We start from the raw sequence: 24,527 nt of genomic DNA on the forward strand, positions 1-24,527 counted from the left end.
TAGTGGGATTTGAACACAAGGCCCCAGTGCTGCAAGGCAGCTGTGCTAACCTCTGAGCCACCATGCTACCCTTAGCATACATCTAATATCCCCAGTTGCAAAAATGGACAGAGATGTCAGCAGAGAGTACCTGAAAAATTAGGCATGTACACATGCCTGAAAAATTTGGTATTGTTGCAGCCGCTTCTGTAGCAGCGGCCATAAAAGTTGCAGCACCATAACAAGTGCAGCAGCAGAGGCCAGAAAAATTAGGCATCTACACATGGATGAAAAATTGGGTATTGTCGCAGCCGCATCTGTAGCAGCAGCCAGAAAAATTGCAGCACCATAAAAAGTGCAGCAGCAGAGGCCAGAAAAATTAGGCATGTACACATGGCAAGAAAATTTGGTATTGTCGCAGCTGTAGCAGCGGCCATAAAAATTGCAGCACCATAACAAGTGCAGCAGCAGAGGCCAGAAAAATTAGGCATGTTCACGTGGATGAAAAATTGGGTATTGTTGCAGCCGCATCTGTAGCAGCAGCCAGAAAAATTGCAGCACCATAAAAAGTGCAGCAGCAGAGGCCAGAAAAATTAGGCATGTACACCTGACAGGAAAATTTGGTATTGTCGCAGCTGTAGCAGCGGCCATAAAAATTGCAGCACCATAACAAGTGCAGCAGCAGAGGCCAGAAAAATTAGGCATGTACACATGGCTGGAAAAAATGGTATTGTCTCAGCCGCTGCTGTAGCAGCGGCCTGAAAAATGTGTTTGTTTTGCCAGGGAGAAAGTGCCCTAAAACATTGTGGCTAGTTGGTGGCGGATAAGTCACGTAAGTCATCCAGCATTCAGAGTTCAAATACAGCAGCATGTGGACCATTTTTAGGCCAAGGCAGGTCATCTGATCAGGCCTTGTTCAGTCAAATGTATCGCCCAGTGTCAGTCCCTTCGGGATCCATCCCTCATTCATCTTAAGAAAGGTGAGGTAATCCAGACTTTTTTGACCAAGGTGACTCCTCTTCTCAGTGACAATACCTCCTGCTGCACTGAAGGTCCTTTCTGACAGGACACTTGAAGCGGGACAGGCCAGAAGTTCGAGCGCAAATTGGGATAGCTCAGGCCACAGGTCAAGCCGGCACACCCAGTAGTCAAGGGGTTCATCGCTCCTCAGAGTGTCGATATCTGCGGTTAAGGCCAGGTAGTCTGCTACCTGTCGGTCAAGTCGTTCTCTGGTGGTGGACCTCGAAGGGCTGTGGCGATGTGTAGGACTTAAAAAGCTCTGCATGTCCTCCATCAACAGCATGTCTGTACAGCTTCCTGTCCTTGTCGGCGTGTTCGTGGGAGGAGGAGGAGAAGGAGGATTACTTTCACCTCTTCCCCTGTTAGATCCCTGTTGTGCTGTGACATGACCCTTATACGCTGTGTACAGCATACTTCTTAATTTATTTTGGACCTGCTGAATCCTTTCCGCCTTGCTGTAATGCGGTAACATGTCAGGCACTTTATGTTTATACCGGGGGTCTAGTAGCATGGACACCCAGTACAGGTCGTTCTCCTTCATCCTTTTTATACAAGGGTCCTTCAACAGGCACGACAGCATAAAAAACCCCATTTGCACAAGGACGGATGCCGAGCTACTCATGTCCCATTCCTCGTCCTCAGTGATGTCAGGGAAGGTATAATCTTCTTCCCCCCAGCCACGTACAACACCACAGGAACCAGATAGGTGACAAGGAGCACCCTGGGATGCCTGCTGTGGTTGGTCTTCCTCCTCCTCTTCAAAGCCACATTCCTCCTCTGACTCCTCTTCCTCACAATCCTCTTCCAGCGTTGCCGCAGTCCCAGTGAGAGATGCTGATTAGGCTGTTTCTGGTGGTGATGGTGTCCACAACTCTTCCTCTTCATGCTCATCTACTGCCTGATCCAGCACTCTTCACAGGGCACGCTCCAGGAATAAAACAAACTGTAAAATGTCGCTGATGGTGCCTTCGGTGCGACTGACCAGGTTTGTCACCTCCTCAAAAGAACGCATGAGCCTACAGGCATTGCGCATGAGCCTCCAGTTACGTGGCAAAAAAATTCCCAGCTCCGCAGATGATGTCCTAGCACCCCGGTCATACAATTATTCGTTGACGGCTTTTTCTTGTTGGAGCAGGCGGTCGAACATTAGGAGTGTTGAATTCCAACGTGTCGGGCTGTCGCAAATCAAGCGCCTCACTGGCATGTTGTTTCGCCGCTGGATATCTGAGAAGTGTGCCATGGCCGTGTAGGAATGCCTGAAATTGCCACACACCTTCCTGGACTGCTTCAGGACATCCTGTAAGCCTGGGTACTTGAGCACAAAGCGTTGTACAATCAGATTACACACATGTGCCATGCACGGCACATGTGTCAACTTGCCCAACCTCAATGCCGCCAACAAATTTGTTCCATTGTCACAAACCACCTTGCCGATCTCCAGTTGGTGCGGACTCAGCCACTGGTCCACCTGTGCGTTCAGGGCTGACAGGAGCGCTGGTGCGGTGTGACTCTCCGCTTTGAGGCAAGTCAACCCCAAGATGGCGTGACACTGCCGTATCCGAGATGTGGAATAGCACCTGGGGAGCTGGGGGTTGCCGGTGATGTGGAGCAAGACGCAGCAGTGGAAGAGGACTCAGCTGAGGATGTTATGGAAGAGGATGGAGTAGGAGGAGTAGAGTAGGTGGCAGCAGGCCTGCCTGTAAGTCGTGGCGGTATCACCAACTCCTCTGCAGAGCCACACATTCCATGCTTGGCAGCCGTCACCAGGTTTACCCAATGAGCAGTGTAGGTGATATACCTGCCCTGACCATGCATTGCAGACCAGGTATCAGTGGTCAGATGGACCCTTGCCCCTACACTGTGTGCCAGACATGCCATAATTTCCTTTTGCACAATGGAGTAAAGGTTGGGGATTGCCTTTTGTGCAAAAAATTTTTGTCCGGGTACCTTCCACTGCGGTGTCCCAATGGCTAAAAATTTTTTAAAGGCCTCAGACTCCACCAGCTTGTATGGTAAAAGTTGGCGGGCTAGCAGTTCCGACAAGCCAGCGGTCAGATGCCGGGCTAGGGGGTGACTTTGAGACATTGTCTTCTTGCGCTCAAACATCTCCTTCACAGACACCTGACTGTGGGCAGATGAGCAGGAACTGCTCAAGGCGAGAGACGGAGAGGAGGATGGTTGAGAGGGGGCAAGGAGGGCAGCAGTGGTTGACCTGGCTGAAGATGCTGGGCCAGGATGGCGGCTTTGACTTTGTGTGCTGCTTGTACTGACGTGTGGATCCCATAGGCGTTTGTGATGTGACATCATGTGCCTTCGCAAAGCAGTTGTGCCTAGGTGGGTGTTGGACTTCCCACGACTCAGTTTCTTCTGGCACAGGTTGCAAATGGCCTCACTGTTGTCAGAGGCAGACACACACAAAAAATGCCACACTGCTGAGCTCTGCGATGACGGCATTCTGGTGGTGGCAACAGCATGCGTTGATTGGCGTCCCGTCTGGCTGACCCCGTGTGCCGATGGAAGCTGTCTGACTGTGCCACTAGCTCCTTGCGAAGACCTCCTCCTGCTTTCAACTCATCTCCTCCTCCTCTCTGTCTCCCCATCTGAACTTTCCCCCTCTTCTTCACTTCTAGCTGGCACCCACGTCATCATCAACACCTTCACCACTATCTGACACCTCAAGAAAGGAAGCAGCAGCAGGTACAACATCATCATCACACCGTACGTCCATGTGTGTAATGCTGCCTGACTGAGACATATCCCTGTTAACTACATCCTCTGGCAATAACGGTTGTGCATCACTCATGTCTTCAAACTGATGTGTAAATAACTCCTCTGACGGATCAAGTAAAGCTGCTGTGGTGCTAGTGTTGGTGGTGGCGGCAGGTGGGCAAGTGGTAGCATGAGAGGTGCCCGAAGCTAAGCTAGAGGAGGAGAAGGACGGTGCTTCAAGGTTCCGAGCGGAAGCTTTAGTTGTAGATTGGGTGTCTTGTGATAGCCAGTCAACGAAGTCCTCAGAACTTTGGGGGTTCAGGGTACGTGGCCTCTGAACAATGGCCATTCTAGGGCCAAAGGGAATCCCAGCACCACGACGGCCCCTGCGGGGTGGCCTTCCTCTGCCTGTCATTTTTTTGGTTAAATTTACACAAGTGTCACACTTAATGTGATTTGCACTAGGGTGACACAATTTGCCCTGCAGGCAGGAAAAATGGCAACTGGAACGTGAACTAACAGTGACGGCTGTTTTTATTTAACAGCCAAAAAATATTTTTTTTTTATTTGCGCAACTGTCACACCTAATGTGATTTGTACTAGTGTGACAATGAGCAAAAAAACTTGCCAGCGGAGTTCCCCTTTTATGCAGTGGTCCCAACCAGGGTGCCTCCAGCTGTTGCAAAACACACAGACTGATATCTTTCAGCCCTTTGAATACTGTAGTAGTTAGTTGCTTGAAGGAACTCAAGTTTGATTCTGGAGTACCCCTTTTAACCAGTGGTTCCCTCCCAAACAGGGTGCCTCCAGCTGTTGCAAGACTAACGGACTGATATCTTTCAGCCCTTTGAATACTGTAGTAGATAGCTGCTTGAAGGAACTCAAGTTTGATTCTGGAGTACCCCTTTTAACCAGCGGTTCCCTCCCAACCAGGGTGCCTCCAGCTGTTGCAAGACTAACAGACTGATATCTTTCAGCCCTTTGAATACTGTAGTAGATAGTTGCTTGAAGGAACTTAAGTTTGATTCTGGAGTACCCCTTTTAACCAGCGGTTCCCTCCCAACCAGGACTGGTATCTTTCAGCCCTAAAAAGGGCTTTTTTGGGTGCTGTCCTTAAAGCAGATGTTACACTAGTGCTTTAGGAGTAAACTGGACCCTGAATACACCACCTAGCAGCAACCTAGCTATTGCTTTCCCTGTACAGCAGGAGCAGCTTCTCTAACCTTCCACTTCCTAAGCCTGCAGCATGCTGAATGAGGCTAAAATGGTGTCCGTGCAAGAGGTAGGAGGGTCTGGAAGGGAGGGACTGATGTTGATTGGCTGTAATGTGTCTGCTGACTCTGACTCACAGGGTCAAAGTTTACTGCAATGTTAAAGTATAGGGGGCGGATGGAACTTCACATATGTTCACCCGGCAATGCGAACGCGAACGTGCAAAATTCGCCGGGAACTGTTCGCCGGCGAACAATTCGCGACATCTCTAGTACTAAGCAATAATTGTCACAATAATATTAGGACCAACAGTGGTTATATTACTACTCTATATTACTACTTAAGTGGTACTATCCAAGACAACCACTGCTGACCCTTGTGACCAATAATTATTGCTTAGTACTTTTATATTGTTTTTATTTTATATAATTGTTCTTCTATGTGCATTTTAAACCGATACATAAAGAATGACACATTTGCCTACTTTATTGCTGTAAGGGCTCTGCAGCATATTCAAAGCAACTTTATCCTATTCGTCTGAGATTATATTAGATTGTTTTTAGAAAAGGTGTCCCAGTATGATATACATCCTTTTTGATATATGTTTAACAATTGGGGCCTTGAGAGTCAGGTCTTTTTGGCATTTTATTAGTGTATCCCACCCCAAAGCATTGATTTTCACCCATAATTCCAAGTCAAACTAACACAATGCTGACAATTTTTAATAACATTTTGCATGAGGTCCACAGTATATTTAAAAGTACAAAAAAGGTTAGGTCTGGGGTAATTTTGCTGGCCTATTTACATTGGAGAGGCTAGTTGGCATTACAATTGTGTATCATTTGTTAAAAACTCATGGCCAACCATACATTTACACTACTAGTTTGCACCTTATATAACCTTTCCCTTTGATAAATGAGGCTAAACATTTAAAGCCTTGCTTGTTGAAACGAAAAGTTTGACTGACAGCTGTTGCATATCAAAAGCCCCCAAAGCCTCAGCCTTAGCTATTTCTAAATGTAATCTATATTTTTTTGTAAATCACATCTAGAAAAACTGGTTGAAAAAAAGAAATGTAAAATTGGAGTGTTTCTACTAAACGAAAATATGTTCACCTGCTTTTGTTTAACAAGGCATTCTGCAATGCCACGAAATGCAAAAACTTTCCAACACTTGAGGAATCATGTTGTAGCCAATTTGTTTGTCTTCCTAAATTCAGTCTTTCTGGTTTGCCGGTGTTGTTTTTGGAGGGTTTTTCTCTTAATGACTGATTTCTTGACCTGTCCAGATGCTATAATTTTTATGCTAACCAATTGAAATCTGTATGGGAGCAGACAATGAGCACTTGGCATCCCTTGAAAGCTTGAAATTTAATTAGAACATTGTTCAGACATTGACCTGGAGGAAATCCAAACTATGACAAATACTTTAGTACAGTAATATTATTTATACTTGTACTTTCAAGTATTACGGTTGGCCTGAAAGCCCAAAAATCATACAGTAAGTAAAACCTACAGACAGTCACACTTATTCATTCACTTTGGTGTCTAGCAAAATGTTCTTCTAATGCTGGAAAGGTATAGATGCCAAATTATAGCTGCCGAAAGGAAGCAGTAACTTAGAAACACAATAAAGCATTCAGCCAGGATAAGCTCTGAACCTCTTGATTCATTGTGCAATAATATCATCTCTGTTTTTCCCCAGATACAAGAGTGGGAAATTGTTATCTGAATCACGGGCCTCGTGGCGATGGAACCATCTCCTGTAGCACAGAGATTGGTGTTGGTGTAAGCAGATCATCATGCTGTTGCTCTCTTGGAAGGGCATGGGGAAACCCTTGTGAGATATGTCCACCAGTTAACAGCTGTAAGAACTAATCTCATTCTTGTTTAGTTAATAGGGTTTCAAATTAGCAAATTACTTTATACTTAAATTACCTTAAATATAAGGTGTTTTCATAGAAAGGTTACTATAAAGATTTCATTAGGCCCCTCAGGCAGCAAAAGCTTTGGAATATCACATTGTCCTGGAAAAAAAGAAAACTTTTATTGTAGTCTAAATGTCTACATAATGTGTAAATAATGTAATCATGTATAAGATGCATTTATAAGATTCATCTATAAACTAAGGCTCAGTTTTTGTTTCCAGCTGAATATAACACATTGTGCCCTGGCGGAGAAGGTTTCAGACCAAACCCTATTACCATTCTTTTAGAAGGTAAGGACTGTAATAAATAGATTTGTGGGGATCAATTTGAATAATTGGATTCATATAAACTTGACCCCTTAGTGTGTGAGTGGTAGATATTAGGATGGATTGAAGCAGGATGGATTAAAATAGTGAGTAAAGTACTATGTTGCGATGATTGCATGCAGGCGAAGCAGCCTTAAGCAAGGGGGGAGGAAGATATACAACCAAGTCAGAAGTAAGCTTCCTGTGGCTGTGTACCCTTCATTTTCAGGACAGGTGGGGGTCCCAGAGTTTAGACCCCACTGATGATAAAAATGGCATATCAAAGTCATATGACATCACTTAGTTTGGAATATCTCTTTAACTAGTAACAAATGTCATAGATTCAAGATATTTTACATTTTAAAGCTTTAACTTACCTTTTGGGTTCGTTCACACGGGCGGATTTTGTTGCAAACTCACAGCGGGTTTGAAGTCAATGGGGTCTGTGCCAGATTTTTCAAAAGTGGAGATTTCACTGCTGAAAATCTGCTCTCGCAGAGAGCTTGCCCCTTTCAAATTCACAGCAGGAAACCCGCTGCGAGTTTTAAACAAAATCCGCTTGTTTGAACACGCGCTTAATGTAAAAGGTTTTCCAACACTTGGAAAATTCCTGAAGCTTCTGAAAGTCAAAGAATATTAAAGAATATAATATGTTTACTTCGAAAATTTTGCTCTTACATTGCTCGTCTGGGGTTTCCGTTACTTCAATGATCTTCTATGGCGTGTCATCTATAAAGTCACATCAATTGACCACAGTGGCCAATTACATGATATTGCCACTATTGTTGAAATTACATGGCTGTCAGCAGCATCTTAACTCATTGTTATTATTTAAAATGTTATTGTGCATCTATTTGGAGCAGCTTTAAAAGATAACCTCCATTAGGATTAAATCAACCCCTGATCTGCAACGGTAAAAAACTACATTCCTATTTTCATGACTTTTTAAAACAGAGATGACTGCTATTCATCACAAAAAGTTAGCTGAAAACTTGAGTAGACTTTAGGCTTACAACTGTGGAAAGTGATCTATCCCCCCAAAAAATAGCCTATCTTCAGTCTACAGAACCATATAATTTACAGAAATGCAACTGGGAAAATGACCCCCTTATTTAATAATCTGTCCACTGCTTAAAGATTTTTTATGTAATATAAGAGACAATGTTGATGATTTATAAAAACTTCCGTAATTCAATAAGAACATTAAAAAGGCTGTTTTAGTACAGGCAATTGTTAGATTCTTACAAATGTGTTGTCCATGAAGAAACTTATTTTTTGTCAATTGGCGGTGTTGTACTACAGGTCAGCCAACTTAACTTGAATCTGAAATACATGACACAACCAACATACAGAAGTGTTGCTGTTTCTGGATAAAGGCATAAAAAAATATTTTTCTAAACCTGAAAATTCCTTTTTAAGCATTTAAGTAAACATTATGCACAAAAATAATAATTTTTTAATTAGCCATATCCAAACAGGTATTAGTGCACTATATTCTTCCCCTGAGGCATCAGTGTACACTTCAGGATTTCTATCGCAGAAATTTTCAATAACAAATGGGACTAGACAGGGGTGTCCCCTTTCCCCTTTAATCTTCGCTATGATAATGGAGCCGTTAGCTGAAAAAATAAGGAGGGACCCTGAGATCACAGGTCTAATGATAGGTGATAGGGGACATCGCATTGGCCTATTTGATGACGATGTTATTATAATATGCTCAGACCCTGAGAGATCTCTCTCTTCTATATGTAAAATACTTTCAGAATTCAGAGACGTTTCTTACTATAAGATAAATGAAACCAAATCCCAAATTTAAAATTTGGGACTCGCTCCAAAAATAACTAATATCATTAAATCTAAATTCCCGTTCAGTTGGTCATCCTCCTTATTGCAATATCTAGGGATCCAACTTTCATTCCCTACATCTCAGCTCTTCAATGATAATTACACACCACTACTAAAAGACATTAAGAGAATAGTGTCAAATTTAACATCAGCAGGTGTTTCGTGGTTGGGCAGACTGGCGGCTGTAAAGAAGATGATTGTTTCCAAGATAGTATATGTGTTTCGAAATGTACCTATTTTACTCCCAATTTCTTACTCAAAAAATATCCAAGCAGTTTTAATGAAATGTATTTGGGGTAATAAAGCCCCTAGGGTAAGAGCAGCTACTTTGTATCAACCTCTCTGCAAGGGAGGAATAGGATGCCCATCAGTGCTTCAGTATTATAGATCAGTAATACTAGACCAATTACGTACTCTTTGGCTGGGTGACACCTCTAACCACTGGGTACACATAAAATCTAGGGTGTTAGGTGGAAAAACAATTAAGGATATTCTCTCAGCAGCATATTTTTTTGGCCACAGTCCTAAATATAAACATCCGGCTATTGGTGCCATCACTCATATATGGAATACCTTAATTCTTCCCAAACGATTGTTTCATCTTAATGTCCCCACATCATCTAGCTCTGTATTGGAAGCGGCTATCCCAGACTTAAACATCTCTCTTTGGAGAGAAAGGGGTTTGTCCACCCTCTCGGACTCGGAGGGGGGGAGGGGGTGTATTTGTTCCCTTCGAGTTCCCTTCGAGTTTCTTAGAGACAAATATGACCTCAGTAGTAAAGATTTTTATAAGTTTCTTCCGATTAGACACTTGTTAACGCCTGCAGTTATCCCTGATAATATTCCAACTTCATTGTTATGTGCTTGGTTGGATTCCCTAGCCCTTCCTAAAAAAGGAATATCTTATTGCTATACAATATTATTGGATTCTTATGTAACGTCTCCTGATATATATAAATCTAAATGGGAGGAGGAGCTAGGTTCGCAATTTTCAGATCACCAATGGTATCAAGCTCACTCGGTAGTATCTTCTTTATCTAAGTGTATAAACCATTTAGAAAACTCTAAAAAGCTCTTATATCGATGGTACTTGACACCTCAAAGACTGTCTCAATTCTCCAACATCCCTAACTGCTGCTGGAGATGTGGAAGTGAAGGAACTTTCCTTCATATTTGGTGGTCATGCCCGACTCTACTGAGGCTGTGGAGGAGAGTGGGCAGATTCTTGTCCCAAATTTGTGGTTTTCTGGTTATTTTAACTGATTATCTAGTTATTCTAAACATAGATATCAACCTATACTCTCACCAACATAGGACGGTAATCTTACACACGCTTCTAGTGGTGCGTTTAAAGATAGCGCACAATTGGAATTCGTCAGATATACCCTCCTTTAAAGAGATAATAAGAGGTGTCAATAGCAATTGCTGGTATGAATACAAAACTGCCGATTCTTTAGACAGATTAACACACTTCTTATATAGATGGGACGTCTGGTTAAACAACGAACATATTACTGTTTAACTTTAGATAAATTATTGATCTCTGATACACATTAGTAAGCATTTATCTACTTTCCCCTGTTTCCCCCATGGAGTCACACATATAGCACATGTCTTGTGGTTCTTCTATTCTTTATATATCTCCTGCGATTCCACCCGCCTACTATTACAGTCATGTATTGTTATTATGACATTTCAAACTGTTCGAAATATGTACATTTTAGTCACATTTGTATGTGTATGTGTTGATTTAGTTTGTTAATATTTTTATGAAAAATCTTTCAATAAAAATTAAGTTAAAAAAAATTTATAATAATTTTTCATCAAAAATTTTTTTTTTTTTTTTTTTTTTACATCAGATATTGATGAGTGCCAGGAGTTACCAGGTCTATGCCAAGGCGGTAATTGTATAAATACCTTTGGAAGCTTCCAGTGTGAATGTCCACAAGGCTACTACCTTAGTGAGGAAACTCGTATATGTGAAGGTAACTGATACCTGTGGATTATACATGATTATACATTCTTATAACTGGAAAACCTTAGTACCTACTGAGAACATTTATACCTCACCAATTCTTTTCATTACACCCAGTTTGTAATATACAGTATACAGCAAAGATCACATAAGGCTATAAAATGGCAGTTTGGACACAAAAGATTTACTTACAAATGCACAGTTAATAATTATGCATTTCCATGTAGCTTATTTAATTTATATGCAAATTACATATTTATTTAGAATGTATTTCCTATTTTTATTTACCATATATTTTTAGTATATTAAATGATTCTTGTATTAACTTTTAGATATTGATGAATGTGTCACTAATCCCGGAGTCTGTGGTCCAGGAATATGCTACAATACTTTGGGGAACTTTACATGCATATGCCCTCCAGAGTACATGCAGGTTAATGGTGGACACAACTGTATGGGTAAGCTACTACGTGTGTGTGTATGTGTATGTACATATGTATGTACGTTCTAGCATAAATTCCAAATATCTGAATATGAGGACAAGATATGAGGATGGAATATATGAGGACAGGATGTGAGGTCGGGATATGGGGAAGGGATTTAGGGTTGGGAAAATGAGGATGGGATACGAGGAAGGGATATGAGGACAAGATATGAGAATGGGATATGAGGTTGGGATATGAGGAAGAGATATGACGATGGGATATAAGGACTGGAAATAAGGACGAGATATGAAGAAGGGGACAAGATATGAGAATGGGATATGAGGATGGGATATGAGGACAGGATATAAGTGCAGAATATAAGGATGAGATATGAAGAAAGGAAATGAGGATGGTATATGAAGACAGAATGTAAGCACAAGCTAAGAAGAAGGGATATGAGGACGGGATATGAGAAAGAAAACATTGTTGTTTTTCATCTCCCACAACGTTAAAGGTGTACTCCGGTGGAATTTTTCATTTTTTTTTTATCAACTGATGCCAGCAAGTTAAACAGGCTTGTAAATGACTTCTATTTAAAAATCTTAATTGTTCCAGTACTGCAGTATATCAGCTGCTGTATGCTGCAGAGGAAGTTATTTTCTTTTTAAATTTATTTTCTGTCTGACCACAGTGCTCTCTGCTGACACCTCTGTCCGTGTCAGGAACTGTCCAGAGCAGGAGAGGTTTACTATGGGGATTTGCTCCTGTTCTGGACAGTTCCTGACACGGACAGAGGTGTCAGCAGAGAGCACTGTGGTCAGACAGAAAAGAAATTCAAAAAGCACAAAGAACTTCCTGTAGACCATACGGCAGCTGATAAGTACTGGAAGGATTAAGATTTTTTAATAGAAGTAATTTACAAATCTGTTTAACTTTCTGGCACCGGTTGATTTAAAAAATATATAATTTTTCCTCCCGAGTACACTTTAAGGTAGGATGACTGGGCTATGCTGGGTACACTTCTAGTAGTTTATTTAACTAATAATATTTAACAAAGACAGCAGGAAAAAAGTTGTCTAGTTGTGCAAATCAGGTTATGACAAAGGAGGATAATATTTATCATCCTAATTATCACATTTCAACCACTGAAATCATATGTTGTTTTCTAATACAGTCCAGACAATAGTTTGTCTCAAATACCACTGGAAAGTATTTGTGCTTTGCTTGTGTGGCCTGGTCATTAGTTCATATAATAATGTGATAAATGCAGAATACAAGAGCATCAAAATTCCTCTTTATTGTGAATCCAATATGGCATTTGTCAAGCCAAAAAAAAGAATAACAAGTACAATGTGTCCTTGTAATTCTTTTTTGGCTTGACAAAAAAATATTGGCCTCACATCGCATTTTGCTATTTTTAAATGGATTCTTAATATATAAGAATTTTATGTTGTAAGTATTGGCCCCCTGCTATTTGCTAATAGTGATCAATTTCACATAGGAAATAATCTGTGTTATACTTTCTATTCAAATATGATGAAATAAGAACTTCTTTTGTTAACCCCAAACTCATAGATGTTTACTAACCAAAATGTGGCAAATTCTAGAGCAGTTATCTCCAAACTACAGACCTGCGCAAGCTGCAAAACTACAACTTCCAGCATGCCGTTGGCTGTCCGGGTATGCTGGGAGTTGTAGTTTTGCAACTATACGAGGTCCACAATTTGGAGACCATTGTTCTAGATCCTAGTCAAAGGAGTGTGACTAACATGCATTATGTGTCCATGACTAAGCACAGTGCCCTGTGGCTCCTTATCACAGTGCCCCATGGCCTTTATGCACTGCTATATAAGCTGCTGTTTTAGGGTCCTAAATTTATAAAATGCCTTAAAATGTAGGAAATGTCCATTATTTATCAAAAAAAAATGTTTTACAATAATTATTGTAAATGTGACAGAATTCTGGTTTAGTTCACACAAAAAAAAGTAAAATGGCTTACATGACTGGCACCACCACATTTATTATAAGTTGTAGACACTTTTTGCATACTTTTGTTCTTTATCTAGCAAATAGGTATGGTTTATCGGAAAATGGGCATGGCTTTGCTGAAGAGTGGCGTGGCCTAAATGCGAAAAATTTTGGCCAACAAATCTGATGTAAAGTAAACCAACCAATATCTGGTCTTAAACTAGACTGGACACTCTAAAGATTCATCAAATGTATTAAACAAGCCACCTTGCTAAATCTGCCGCATTCAAAGGATTACATTGGTATTGGTAAATCCACCCCCCCCCCCCAATGCTTCCAACATGCCTATCAATTTTTATTTTTTTATGAAAGTGGCACAATAAAATAGACTATAATTAAAGGGGGTCTCCAGGGAACTGAACTTAGCAAAATCCTATGCCCTGTCTGATCACAGGGAGGTCCAACTGCTGGGACCCTTCACGATCTCCTGTACGGGGCACTGGCTTCTTACCCTTCCTCGACACTCTCAGGTGAGAGCAAATGACAGCCTACTCCCGGCTGCAGTGATGTCTTGCCTCAGCTGGTGATTGGTTGAGCGAGCCATTACTTGCCCTCATCCAGGAAGGTGTGTGTGTGGGGGGGGGGGGTTGGGGGTCTTAGTGCAACGAGAACAGGTAAGAAGACGGGAATCCATACAGGATAAGGGATAAGTGTCTGATTAGTTCAATTCCCTGGAGTACTAATTAATGACTGGGAAAATGATTTTATATTTCTTCGCACTATCTTAGACTCGACAGTTTTAAAAAGTGAATTTGTACCAAAAGTAAGACTACATAATTGCTGCTGTGATTCCATTTTAGGGCACGTCTATGAACTGTTCCTAACTTCAGAATGTAGTTCAATGACATGAAAAAATGTGTTGTACTTTATTACAGATATGAGGAAGAGTTATTGTTACAGGACTTACAATGGAACCATGTGTGAGAATGAACTGCCGTTTAATGTCACAAAAAAGATGTGTTGCTGTACATATAATATTGGCAAAGCCTGGAATAAGCCTTGTGAACCGTGTCCAACTCCTGGAACAGGTACACAATATGATGTAATTCAGCTTCTTCTCCATAACTCTTTACTTTTACACTCTTTATCATCTTTTGGGCTTTGTTAAATCCACCCTCCCCTCTCAGATGTCCATTGATCAAGTTATATTAAAAAAGAAAAACAAATTACTATTTCATCTTAATCTTTATGAAGTGTGGCATAGTATGGCCAACTAGACTGAGCTATATAAAGGTTATTAATCTGCCAAAATGCAAAAGAGTTACGCTGCTGCATGTGAGCTCATGGGGGATTAGAGCCATGACAAAGCCCAGAACACAGTGGCTGTACTGCTCCTTATTAGTGTTCCTTAGTCTTTAGCAGTGGTGTAGCATGGGTTGTCATCATTCAGGGCAAGGCAAGTATTGCACCCCCTCAACCAGTCCAGCAGGCGTAAATTGTAATGAAAATCTCTGCCAGTTTAGAGGAAATTTGCGGCTGCTGCCCAGGGCAGCCTCACACGTTTTGGATTTATCAAGAGATGTGCGCTTTTTGATAAATCCAGTGAACTTCTGCACTTCCACGGAATTGATTGTGTGTGAGACATTTTCATTATTTATTGACCCTTTTAAATTTCTATTGGTTGTCTCCTGTTACTACCCCTTTTATTCCCTTAAAGGGGTTCTCCGGTGCTTAGACATCTTATCCCCTATCCAAAGGATAGGGGATTAGATGCCTGATCGCGGGAGTCTCGCCACTGGGGACGGCCGGGATCTTGCACGCGGCACCCCGTTTGTAATCAGACCCCGGAGCGTGTTCGCTCCGGGTCTGATTACGGACGACCACAAGGCCTGCGGCGTGTGACATCACGCCTCCGCTCCCGTGTGACGTCACGCTCCGCCCCTCAATGCAAACCTACGGGAGGGGGCGTGATAGCTGTCACGCCCCCTCCCGTGGGCTTGCATTGAGGGGCGGAGCGTGACATCACACGGGGGCGGAGGCAGATCCAGGGTGTCCCCAGCGGCAGGACTTTGGATAGGGGATAAGATGTCTAAGCACCGGAGAACCCCTTTAATGTATGTAGAGAAATTTAGGGTACTTTAAAATATCTCATTTGGCGACTCTTGAGTGTTTGTCTCAGTCACTGAGATTTAGGGCATTGCTTCTTTAAGATCAGCTGTCATTGCCAGGGAAAGCAACACCTGACTCTACATTTTCCCATTTCAATAAATGGCTGTCCATGTTATGCTTGGCCACAATTAATCCACTAGTGCATCTGTCCATTCTCGTTTATAGATGGGGTCATGCATGGTGTGCCCCATTTTATAACTTCCATATGCATAAATATTGTAAGAAAATGTATTAAAACTACTGTACTTAATTACAAGCAGACTATTCTTTGTTATAAACATTTAGTACATGATAGATGAAAATATAGTTTTCACTGCTCAAAGAACATCTGCTAATAGCTGCACTATTAATCTCTATACAGTTTAAATGTAGACCAAATGAACACATTTATAGTCATCATTTCCATACATGTTCACATACTGTACTGTACATTGAATCTATTAACATTCCACTGCAATGACTGTGTAGCTGGCAGTAAATTCTAAGCTGCAGGATGCTGTTGAAGCCATCCTTACAAATTAAGAAATAGCTCTTTATGGGAAGCGCATTCTTCATGCAATTCAGATTAAGACATTATTCTGTAATTACAGTAATGGATTTGGTAAATAATTGCCAGCATGGAATAAAAGGGTTTTGGAAGTTGTAATGGTCAGAGGCAAAATGCCTGCCAACTCCGCTGAGAAGAAAATGCAGCTTCTTACAAATTAAGACCAATAGCGGCCTGGAAACATTTTGGGTTGAAGTCTTTAAAGATCCCCATGGTGCAGACACTACTTCATTCTGTCAAACGACATTAAGAGGCCTCTTTATAGTCTACAAAGATGATTTAGGATGCAAAAAGGAAGTGACAGTTGTGCAAGGAATTGCAGTGCAGTACCATTCAAGTGAACAGTTCCTTGCACCACCGTATGTATGGATAACCCCTTTAATGGAGTTATCATGCAGAATGTTTTGTTTGTTTGTTTTTTTATTTTAGAAAGAAGCCCAGGCTGTCTGTTATAAACAAACACAGAAACAGTGCTCCCAGTTTCTGGGGCTCTCTTTTTCCTGGTGCTCGGGCCCAATACATCAAATAACGTTCTGCCAATCACTGACTGCAGGGATGTCCTTCCTAAGCCACTTAGGCTGAGACTTATTGACGTATTCGGCTCAGCACCGCTATCAGTCTCACTCCTTTTCCTGGTTCTGGAGCCAAATACTCCAAATTACAGCTCAGCCAATCACTGGGTGAGGTTTGGGCACCACTGTGGCAAGTAAGTGGCTGAGCAGCAATTAATGTATTGGGCCCCAGCACCAATTTTTTTCATAGCAGGCAGCCTGGGTATCATGTCTATATTGGCCTGTGTTCACACACAGTTATTGGATTTGCTGTGTGTGAACAGTTTTATGTTCCCTGGTCAGGGAATAGTTAATGTCTCTGGCTTTTCCAGCCTCAGCCTCTGTTGTCCAATAGCCTTTAGGGTGTGTCTACTTAAGTTTAGCACTGACTAGCTTCAGTGCTGGTGATACTTAATTTGGTCTTCCTTATGTCTAGCTGCTATCATGCTGGCCATGCTGCTAATGGAGGCTTTGGATGAAACACTCCTTATTTGATCTTTTAATCTACTATCTCTGTATCACCTTGTATCTTTTGGTTTTAGCCATGGTTGGTGGCATGCTCTTAGTGGATTTTAAACTGTATTTGTTTAGTCGGTTTTAGGATTCCTATATCCTTTCTGCTATGTGTCTGTTCCCACTGTGTTTTCTCTTGTATCAGTTTATATGAAGTTCTGTGTTTTATATTTCTGTTTTACTACTGGGCCAGCATCCTGACCACATGGTGGAGTGTGCCGCTGGCCAGTTGTCTATTTGGATTTATTATTAATGGCTACTCCTATAGTGGAGTGGAGAGTCCAGTTTGTGTGTCCAGTGTGAATAGTGTCCTATGTTTGGCATCCCTGTTACCTGTCCATGGGGACTCCTTGTCTACTGGAGGTGTTCGGAGGTATTGCTATTCCTGTCTTGTGTTCTGTGTGAACAGTGTTCTTTAATATCCTGTTGTATCAATTTTCTGAGTTGTAATTAGGCATCCCTGTTACCTATCCATGGGGACTCCTTGTCTACTGGAAGTTTGCATATGGAATGCGATTATTCCTGTTTAGCGTTAGATTCCGCTTACCTGTCCGTGGGGACACAGATGGTATTGTTATTCCTGTGTCTACCGAAGGGTTTTCTAGGGGATTAAGCTTATGCCTGTTTTATTCTGGAGTATGTTCAGACTTATCCGTTTTCCTGTCAGGTGTGTCGAACTCTATATGTTTATTAGTTCTTTATTCAGATCTTTGGAGTTTTGTTCATGACCGCTTATCTATAGAGTCCTCTGTTCATGTCTGCTGATATAGTGTCTTCTGTGCTGCTCACTGATCTGTGTCCTCTGAACTTATACTATAGATTTGTATGTTCCTGTTATGTTTCTAGTTTGTGACCGACTATTTATTAGTATGTGTTTTTATTAGGCCCTGGCACTTTAGTTCAGGAAGGGACCGGCGCCCAGTTGTCGATCCACCGGATAGGGTGGATGGGCAAGGGAGAGCGGTTTTAGGGTCAGTTTAGGGCTCACTCTCCCTGTCCCCCGGTCAGTCCCTATCACTGGGCAGCTTTCTAGAGAAATACCTTTCACCTAATATCCCCTTTACGAAAGCTGAGCCACAAATCATGTTGAAGTTGTAATGGTAACCATAATGGTGGTCATTGTCACACACTTTCCTTGGAAGCAATATAATGGGGAAACTGCTGGTTAGCTTTCCAACAACTGCTCCAGAAAAATAAAGGGGAGCACAACTTATTTGTTTTCCATACTGTTATTGTCTTTATACTGCTAAAAAATAAATGTTCTTTGTAACTTTTAACTTTCCTTTGATTTAAACAGTTAACTTCAGAAACCTTTGTGGAGCAATCCCTGGATTCACCTTTGATATACACACCGGTAAAGCTGTCGGTAAGGCATAACAAGGGAACATATGAAAACTAAAATTGACATGTTATTATGGTCCAGTCCAATTTCACGATTTAGTTTTACAACTCTTATATTATTTTCTAGACATTGACGAATGTAAAGAGATCCCTGGAATTTGTGCCAATGGTGTTTGCATTAACCAGATAGGCAGCTTCCGGTGTGAATGCCCAACAGGATTTAGCTACAACGATTTACTTTTAGTTTGTGAAGGTAAGTTCATAAAAGGCAGTTTTATTAAATATACCAGGGCCAACTCTTAATATGTAGATGGAAAGTTTAGTCAATGTCTACAAGTAGTAACTGTCAGCCAAATGTAAAACACAAACCAACTTTCTTTTCATGTGGGCTTAAGCACTCGGCCATATTACAGCTCTTAAAGGAAAACTGTCCACTTTCTCCCCCAGCACTAACCAGTGGTACTGGCTGGTAGTGCAGGGGACGCTGATCAGTTTGGTCCTTACCATGACTGGATCCGCCGCGGCGTTCAGCCGTTATCTTCTATTTTCAGAATATGCAAATTAGGTGCTAACTGGCACCGGCCAGACTAACTGGCACTCTGACGTCAGTGCTGCTGGCCGCAGCGCTGCCCAGCTCATCAATATTCCTCCTCTCCCTCTTCAATACAGAGTGGGGAGAAGAGGGAGGGGAGGAATATTGATGAGCTGGGCGGCTCTGCGGCAAGCGGCACTGACTTCAGAATGCCAGTTAGCCCGGCCGGTGCCAGTTAGCACCTCATTTGCATATTCTGAAAATAGAGGATTACAGCCAAACGGCGCTGTGGATCCGGGCATGGTAAGGGCCAAACTGATCAGAGTCCCCCGCACTACCAGCCAGTAGCGCTGGTTAGTGCGAGGGGAGAAAGCTGAGAGTTTTCCTTTAATACAGAGATAATGAACAATAATTCTTTGCACATTCATAATAAAAGTTGTGCTGTTACACCACAGTAATGACAAAAGTGAAGTAACCGCACAGGAATTATAGTCACATTTATGTCACAGTACAGTAATCATGGTAACAGTGTATCACAATACAAGGATAGTATAATGCATACAATGATGTCACACTACATGCATCATAGACAATGTAAAGATAGGCCACAATAAACTCTGTGCTAAAAGTAAAGAAAAAAACACGGTGACATCACAGTACAGGACTAATGACTAATGAATAGTAATGTCAGGGTACAAAAACCAAACAAATACTGCTGCTTTAGCAAAGTGGCCATTGGGTCCCCGTGGGTGTTTGTGCCCATGTGCATTTCTAACCTGTGCACCTTTTATAGCCTTCAAATTAATTCTCCTTTTCTTTATGGCTCAATTGATAAAACTACTATACTTCTACAACTCGAAGTGAACGAACGTACAGTACTAAGTAAATAAAAGTCACTTTGTGCTGCTATAGCTAATACTAACATCCAAATGTGAAAAAAAAAATGTATGTAGTGGTAATGCTAGAGCCCAGGAGTAACAAGTCAGTTTACCACTGCCCAGTATGTACTGCTTCATCCCTCTACTGCAACTTTGAAGCAGACTGTGGACCTAGAAGTGCAGTGTTTTACCTATGTTTTTTTGTTTTTGTTAATGAAAAGTAACATAATGAAAGAACCTTTGTATTTGTGTCAGTTCTGAATATGGTATTATTTGAAATTCTAGACATAGATGAATGCTCCAGTGGTGACTATTTCTGCCAGAGAAATGCAGATTGCTTAAACAGCCCTGGGAGTTACCGCTGTGAATGTTCAGCTGGGTTTAAGCTTCTGCCCAATGGTGCTTGCATTGGTAAGACAATATTTTTTTCTTATGTCTTTCTTTTTATACAGTTCATGTACAAATGCACGTTTTACAAGGAAGAGGTATTTCCTATAATGACCATACGTTTCCATCCTTTGTAATTAAAGGGGTCCTCTGCCCCTAGACATGTTATCCCCTAACCAAAGAATAGGGAATAACATGTCTGATTTCCGTGCCGGAGCTGCGGTCTTACGGTAACAGAAGCCTGGGGCTTCTGTGATTGGGACATCATGCCATGCCTACTCCATTCATGTCCATGGGAGGGGGGGGGCGTAACGGCTATTACATAGACGTCACACCTCCTCCCATAGACATGAATGGAGGGGGCATAGCAGCTGTGTCACGGCGCAGGTCGTGGGGGTCCCCAGCGGCCTGACCTCTGAGATCAGACATGTCATCTCTTTGGATAAGGGATAAAATGCCTAGCAGCAGAGTACCTCTTTAGGGATACATGATACCAAAAGGAAGAATTCCAAATTTATCAGTGCTAATACTCGCACAAAGTTAAAATAGACAATCTAATGACATGCCAAATTTGTCACCATGACTCTAGCTATTTGATACATCCTCTGCAACGAGACCTAAAAGGCAGTGAGCCCACGAGAGGAAGGCTCAACCCAACAAAGTGTTTCCAAAAATGCAAATTAGAACTCCAAAAAAAAAGTTGAAACATTAAAAAGTATAGCACATCCAAGGAATAAAAGTGTGACATATAAAATTGTAACTTTATGATGAAAAAAAGAAGAATACAGAAGAATGGCAAAGGACAGATTAGATAACAACACTTAAAAATTTTCAATAGAGCTACATTTTTTGAACCTAAGTGTTTTTATTTATTATGTCTTTTGCATTTTTCTGTATTTTTAATAATAAAGTTCCAATAATATGTCCCACATCTATTCCTTGTTTGGAATAGATGCTATACTTTTTATTGGTTCAACTTTTCTTTTGTAGAGCTATTTAAAGTGACAGTGACACTTTGAATATGAAAAATAAACCGGAAGATGCTCAAAGACTTTGATAAATCACAAGATCATTGCTTTGTAGATACTCAGATACTCTTATCAACTGGCACCTGTGCTGATTTTTAAGGCTGTTAACACTCACTAGCATTAGAAAGTGCTAGATTAGCATATGAAAGTGCTAGATTGTTTTTTAAGCAAATACTGGAACTCATTGTGGGAAATATTCACAAATGGTTGTTTCTTGCGCCACTTTGTCTGCACCCAAAAAAAATTGGAATGCATTGTAAAATGTGGTGCACATTAGTTTGAAAATCTGGTGCTTTTCTGTGCTTCTGTTGTGCTGTGGCGCTGTTTATACCACCTGGCAACAGTTTTATGCATCTTAACCCCTTAAGGACCAGGCCATTTTATACCTTAAGGACCGGAGCGTTTTTTGAAATTCTGACCACTGTCACTTTAAACATTAATAACTCTGGAATGCTTCTAGTTATCATTCTGATTCCGACATTGTTTTTTCGTGACATATTCTACTTTAACTTAGTGGTAAAATTTTATGGTAACTTGCATCCTTTCTTGGTGAAAAATCCCAAAATTTGATGAAAAAAAATTTAAATTTTGCATTTTTCTTACTTTGAAGCTCTCTGCTTGTAAGGAAAATGGATATTCAAAATATATTTTTTTGGGGTTCACATATACAATATGTCTACTTTATGTTTGCATCATAAAATTTATGAGTTTTTACTTTTGGAAGACACCAGAGGGCTTCAAAGTTCAGCAGCAATTTTGAAATTTTTCACAAAATTTTCAAACTCACTATTTTTCAGGGACCAGTTCAGTTTTGAAGTGGATTTGAAGGGTCTTCATATTAGAAATACCCCATAAAAGACCCCATTATAAAAACTACACCCCCCAAAGTATTCAAAATGATATTCAGTAAGTGTATTAACCCTTTAGGTGTTTCACAGGAATAGCAGCAAAGTGAAGGAGAAAATTCAAAATCTTCATTTTTTACACTTGCATGTTCTTGTAGACCCAATTTTTGAATTTTTGCAAGGGGTAAAAAGGAGAAAATTTTTACTTGTATTTGAAACCCAATTTCTCTCGAGTAAGCACATACCTCATATGTCTATGTTAATTGTTCGGCGGGCGCAGTAGAGGGCTCAGAAGGGAAGGAGCGACAAATGGTTTTTGGGGGGCATGCCGCATTTAGGAAGCCAGGACAGCAAAAAAAAACACATGGCATACCATTTTGGAAACTAGCCCCCTCAGGGAACGTAACAAGGGGTAAAGTGAACCTTAATACCCTACAGGTGATTCACGACTTTTGCATATGTAAAAAAAATATATATATTTTTTACCTAAAATGCTTGGTTTCCCAAAAATTTTACATTTTTAAAAAGGGTAATAGCAGAAAATACCCCCCAAAATTTGAAGCCCAATTTCCCCCGATACAGAAAACACTTCGCATGGGGGTGAAAAGTGCTCTGCTGGCGCACTACAGGTCTCAGAAGAGAAGGAGTCACATTTGGCTTTTTGAAAGCAAATTTTGCTCTGGGGGCATGCCACATTTAGGAAGCCCCTATGGTGCCAGAACAGCAAAAAAAAAAACACATGGCATACCATTTTGGAAACTAGACCCCTCGGGGAACGTAACAAGCGGTAAAGTGAACCTTAATGCCCTACAGGTGTTTCACGACTTTTGCATATGTAAAAAATAAAACATTTTTTTACCTAAAATGCTTGTTTTCCCAAAATGTTTACATTTTTAAAAAGGGTAATAGCGGAAAATACCCCCCAAAATTTGAAGCCCAATTGCTCCCGATTCAGAAAACACCCCATATGGGGGTGAAAAGTGCTCTGCTGGCGCACTACAGGTCTCAGAAGAGAAGGTGTAACATTTGGCTTTTTGAAAGCAAATTTTGCTCTGGGGGCATGCCGCATTTAGGAAGCCCCTATGGTGCCAGAACAGCAAAAAAAAACACATGGCATACCATTTTGGAAACTAGACCCCTCGGGGAACGTAACAAGGGGTAATGTGAACCTTAATACCCTACAGGTGTTTCACGAATTTTGCATATGTAAAAAAATATATATTTTTTTAACCTAAAATGCTTGTTTTCCCAAAAATGTTACATTTTTTAAAAGGGTAATAGCAGAAAATACCCCCCAAAATTTGTTAGGCAATTTCTCCCGAGTACGGCGATACCCCATATGTGGCCCTAAACTGTTGCCTTGAAATACGACAGGGCTCCAAAGTGAGAGCGCCATGCGCATTTGAGGCCTAAATTAGGGACTTGCATAGGGGTGGACATAGGGGTATTCTACGCCAGTGATTCCCAAACAGGGTGCCTCCAGCTGTTGTAAAACTCCCAGCATGCCTAGACAGTCAACGGCTATCTGGCAATACTGGGAGTAGTTGTTTTGCAACAGCTGGAGGCTCCGTTTTGGAAACAGTGGCATACCAGACGTTTTTCATTTTTATTGGGGAGGGGGGCTGTGTAGGGGTATGTGTATATGTAGTGTTTTTTACTTTTTATTTTATTGTGTGTTAGTGTAGTGTAGTGTTTTTAGGGTACAGTCGCACGGGCGGGGGGTTCACAGTAGTTTCTCGCTGGCAGTTTGAGCTGCGGCAGAAATTTTGCCGCACCTCAAACTTGCAGCCGGATACTTACTGTAATCCTCCGCCCATGTGAGTGTACCCTGTACATTCACATGGCGGGGGGGGGGGGACATCCAGCTGTTGCAAAACTACAACTCCCAGCATGTACGGTCTATCAGTGCATGCTGGGAGTTGTAGTTTTGCAACAGCTGGAGGCACACTGGTTGTGAAACACCGAGTTTGGTAACAAACTCAGTGTTTTGCAACCAGTGTGCCTTCAGCTGTTGCAAAAGCTACAACCCCCAGCATGTACGGACAGCGGAAGGGCATGCTGGGTGTTGTAGTTATGCAACAGCTGGAGGCATACTACTTTGGCTGGGGATGCTGGGGATTGTAGTTATGCAACAGCTGGAGACACACTGGTTTGCTACTTAACTCAGTGTGCCTTCAGCTGTTGCAAAACTACAACTCTCAGCAGTCACCGACAGCCAACGGGCATGCTGGGAGTTGTAGTTATGCAACCACCAGATGCACCACTACAACTCCCAGCATGCACTTTAGCTGATTGTGCAAGCTGGAAGTTGTAGTTGTACAACAGCTGAAGGTACACTTTTCCATAGAAAGAATGTGCCTCCAGCTGTTGC

At 41.5% G+C, this 24,527-nt stretch overlaps 1 protein-coding gene across 1 annotated transcript in view; it reads left to right on the top strand.

Annotated features, from left to right (window-relative positions):
• FBN2 (fibrillin 2) overlaps positions 1–24,527 on the top strand; it is a 230,049-nt gene that overhangs the window by 159,553 nt on the left and 45,969 nt on the right. The window contains exons 37-44 of the mRNA XM_056537296.1: positions 6,625–6,786; positions 7,069–7,137; positions 10,857–10,982; positions 11,305–11,430; positions 14,301–14,453; positions 18,443–18,511; positions 18,614–18,739; positions 20,182–20,307. Of these exons, the coding sequence (XP_056393271.1) occupies positions 6,625–6,786; positions 7,069–7,137; positions 10,857–10,982; positions 11,305–11,430; positions 14,301–14,453; positions 18,443–18,511; positions 18,614–18,739; positions 20,182–20,307 (957 nt within the window). The remainder of the gene's footprint in view (positions 1–6,624; positions 6,787–7,068; positions 7,138–10,856; positions 10,983–11,304; positions 11,431–14,300; positions 14,454–18,442; positions 18,512–18,613; positions 18,740–20,181; positions 20,308–24,527) is intronic.

The sequence above is a fragment of the Hyla sarda genome, chromosome 1 (genome assembly GCF_029499605.1).
Source record: "Hyla sarda isolate aHylSar1 chromosome 1, aHylSar1.hap1, whole genome shotgun sequence".
NCBI lineage: Eukaryota > Metazoa > Chordata > Amphibia > Anura > Hylidae > Hyla > Hyla sarda.